Here is a 1,885-nt window from a genome sequence, read left to right as displayed (position 1 = left end):
TCGCCACTGTGTAGCGCCCTATAATTTGAGCTAGGGTTGTCGTGTCTTGCTCAAGGACACACTCCAGTGGCCACCCATCTGATCCCCGTGTCACCGACACTATGATGGTAATGGATAATGAGGATTGTGTCTCTAACAGTCCAGACATTTAGAATATAACCCTACATTTTCCTGCTACTCAAAGGAGGCTATAAGAATCCTGGGATAATATTCTAAAAGTGTTTTTTTTTTTTTATTGTTTTAAGATGGCATTGAATTCTTTGCACCTCAGCCCCTCCACATACCCCATCCCTTCCACATCATTCTGTCCCTATGCTTGATTAGAGGGCATCATTGCTGGTAGGTCCTGGTTCTTTACTGTCCATGGGTGGTTGGAAGGCGCCACTGGTAGGTCTTACTTCTTTTTTTCTTCTTGTGTTGTTTCTGTCTATCTGTCTTGCTTCTTCCCTGCTCTATATGTGAGTCGCTCGTCCAAATATTGAAACGGAAAAAAGTGGCATTTTCCTGCCAGTTTGGCAATTTTTACTGATTTTTAAATATTTTTTGGGCACCTTATGTCCATCTAAGACCACATTTCTGAGTTGATTTTGCAGAAAAGCGTTGAATGAAGACATTAAAGATGTATTTTTTTCTGTTTCCATGGACTAACAATCTATGGAAATAACCGAATTTTGGTGGTCATTTTCTCGCTAATTTTACCTCTGAAACCAGGTGACCCACACCTCCTTCAATTGCAAATATCTGGACTTGTATTCAAGATAAATGGGTATTTTTTTTCATCAAAAGCAAGACAAATGAACAAGCTGTAAGATAATACCAATAACTCCACATGCCCCAAAATTGACAAGCGCCTGATTCCACTGTGTCGTGGCACATTTGGTTATTGTGTCGGGTGCTTATCTTGACTCACACTCTGTACTGGTCCTCCATATATTGTTACCTCTGTCTATCTTGCTATTTCGTGGCACCTAATGACCATTATTGAGTCAGTGTGCTTCTCTTTACTCAAACTCTCTACTGTCTCGGTATATCTTGCCATTTCCTGGCACTAAATGACCATAATTAAGTCAAATGTGCTTCTCATGACTTCGGCTGTAACCCTCTATATTGTTGATCTCAGTCTACCTTGCTGTTTCCTGGCTCTAAATGATCATAATTAAGTCCATGAGCTTCTCTCGACTTCGGCGCTATCCCTCGTGTGATTATTTCCCTTGACAGGTGACTCATTTGCTCTACTGCTTCCTGATTAGTCCCAACTGCGAACTCTTCAAACAGAGCGTGGACGCCAGCAACCAGGACAGCCTGCGTGAGTTGACACACACACACACACACACACGCACACGCACACGCACACACACCCACACACACACACACACACACATAGCTTTTTTCCTCCCTTTGCACTGTTTATGCCTATGGCACGCTTATCTCTCTCTCTCTCTCTCTTTTTTATGTCTTTATAAACAGTAAAATGAGAGGGGGTTTAAACCTTTCATGACCTATTGTATTATGTCAAACGCTGTTCGCCATTTTTTCATGTGTGGCGAAGGAGACAAGAAACGATGTATGTCTGGGTTTTTTAATGTGTGACTTTAAAAATTATACATTTCTACTCTTTGTTTGACAACCACTTGAGAAATTATATGTGTTTGCTGTATTTCACTCTATCAACTTGAGATATAATATATATTTTCTATATCTGTCTCACAATCAACTTGATTATACTTACCTGGAAAAATTATACATGTGGATGGTTGGCGGGTGCTCCTGTGTGGTTTTTTCCTATCTATCATCTATCGTCCTGATCTCCCCTCTTTCTTTTTTGTGTTTGTTACTCTCTTGTACCACCTCTAATCTTCGGTATTTATACGACCTTATTGTGTTG

At 40.6% G+C, this 1,885-nt stretch overlaps 1 protein-coding gene across 1 annotated transcript in view; it reads left to right on the top strand.

Annotated features, from left to right (window-relative positions):
• LOC100533532 (nicastrin) overlaps positions 1–1,885 on the top strand; it is a gene marked incomplete in the record, with an annotated part of 45,611 nt that overhangs the window by 26,753 nt on the left and 16,973 nt on the right. The window contains 1 exon segment of the mRNA XM_035973777.1: positions 1,219–1,306. Within this exon segment, the coding sequence (XP_035829670.1) occupies positions 1,219–1,306 (88 nt within the window).

This window comes from Aplysia californica, unplaced genomic scaffold, assembly GCF_000002075.1.
Source record: "Aplysia californica isolate F4 #8 unplaced genomic scaffold, AplCal3.0 scaffold00030, whole genome shotgun sequence".
Taxonomy (NCBI): Eukaryota; Metazoa; Mollusca; class Gastropoda; order Aplysiida; family Aplysiidae; genus Aplysia; species Aplysia californica.
The sequence above is the reverse complement of the archived record's forward strand: the minus strand, read 5'-3'. Positions and strand labels throughout refer to the sequence as shown.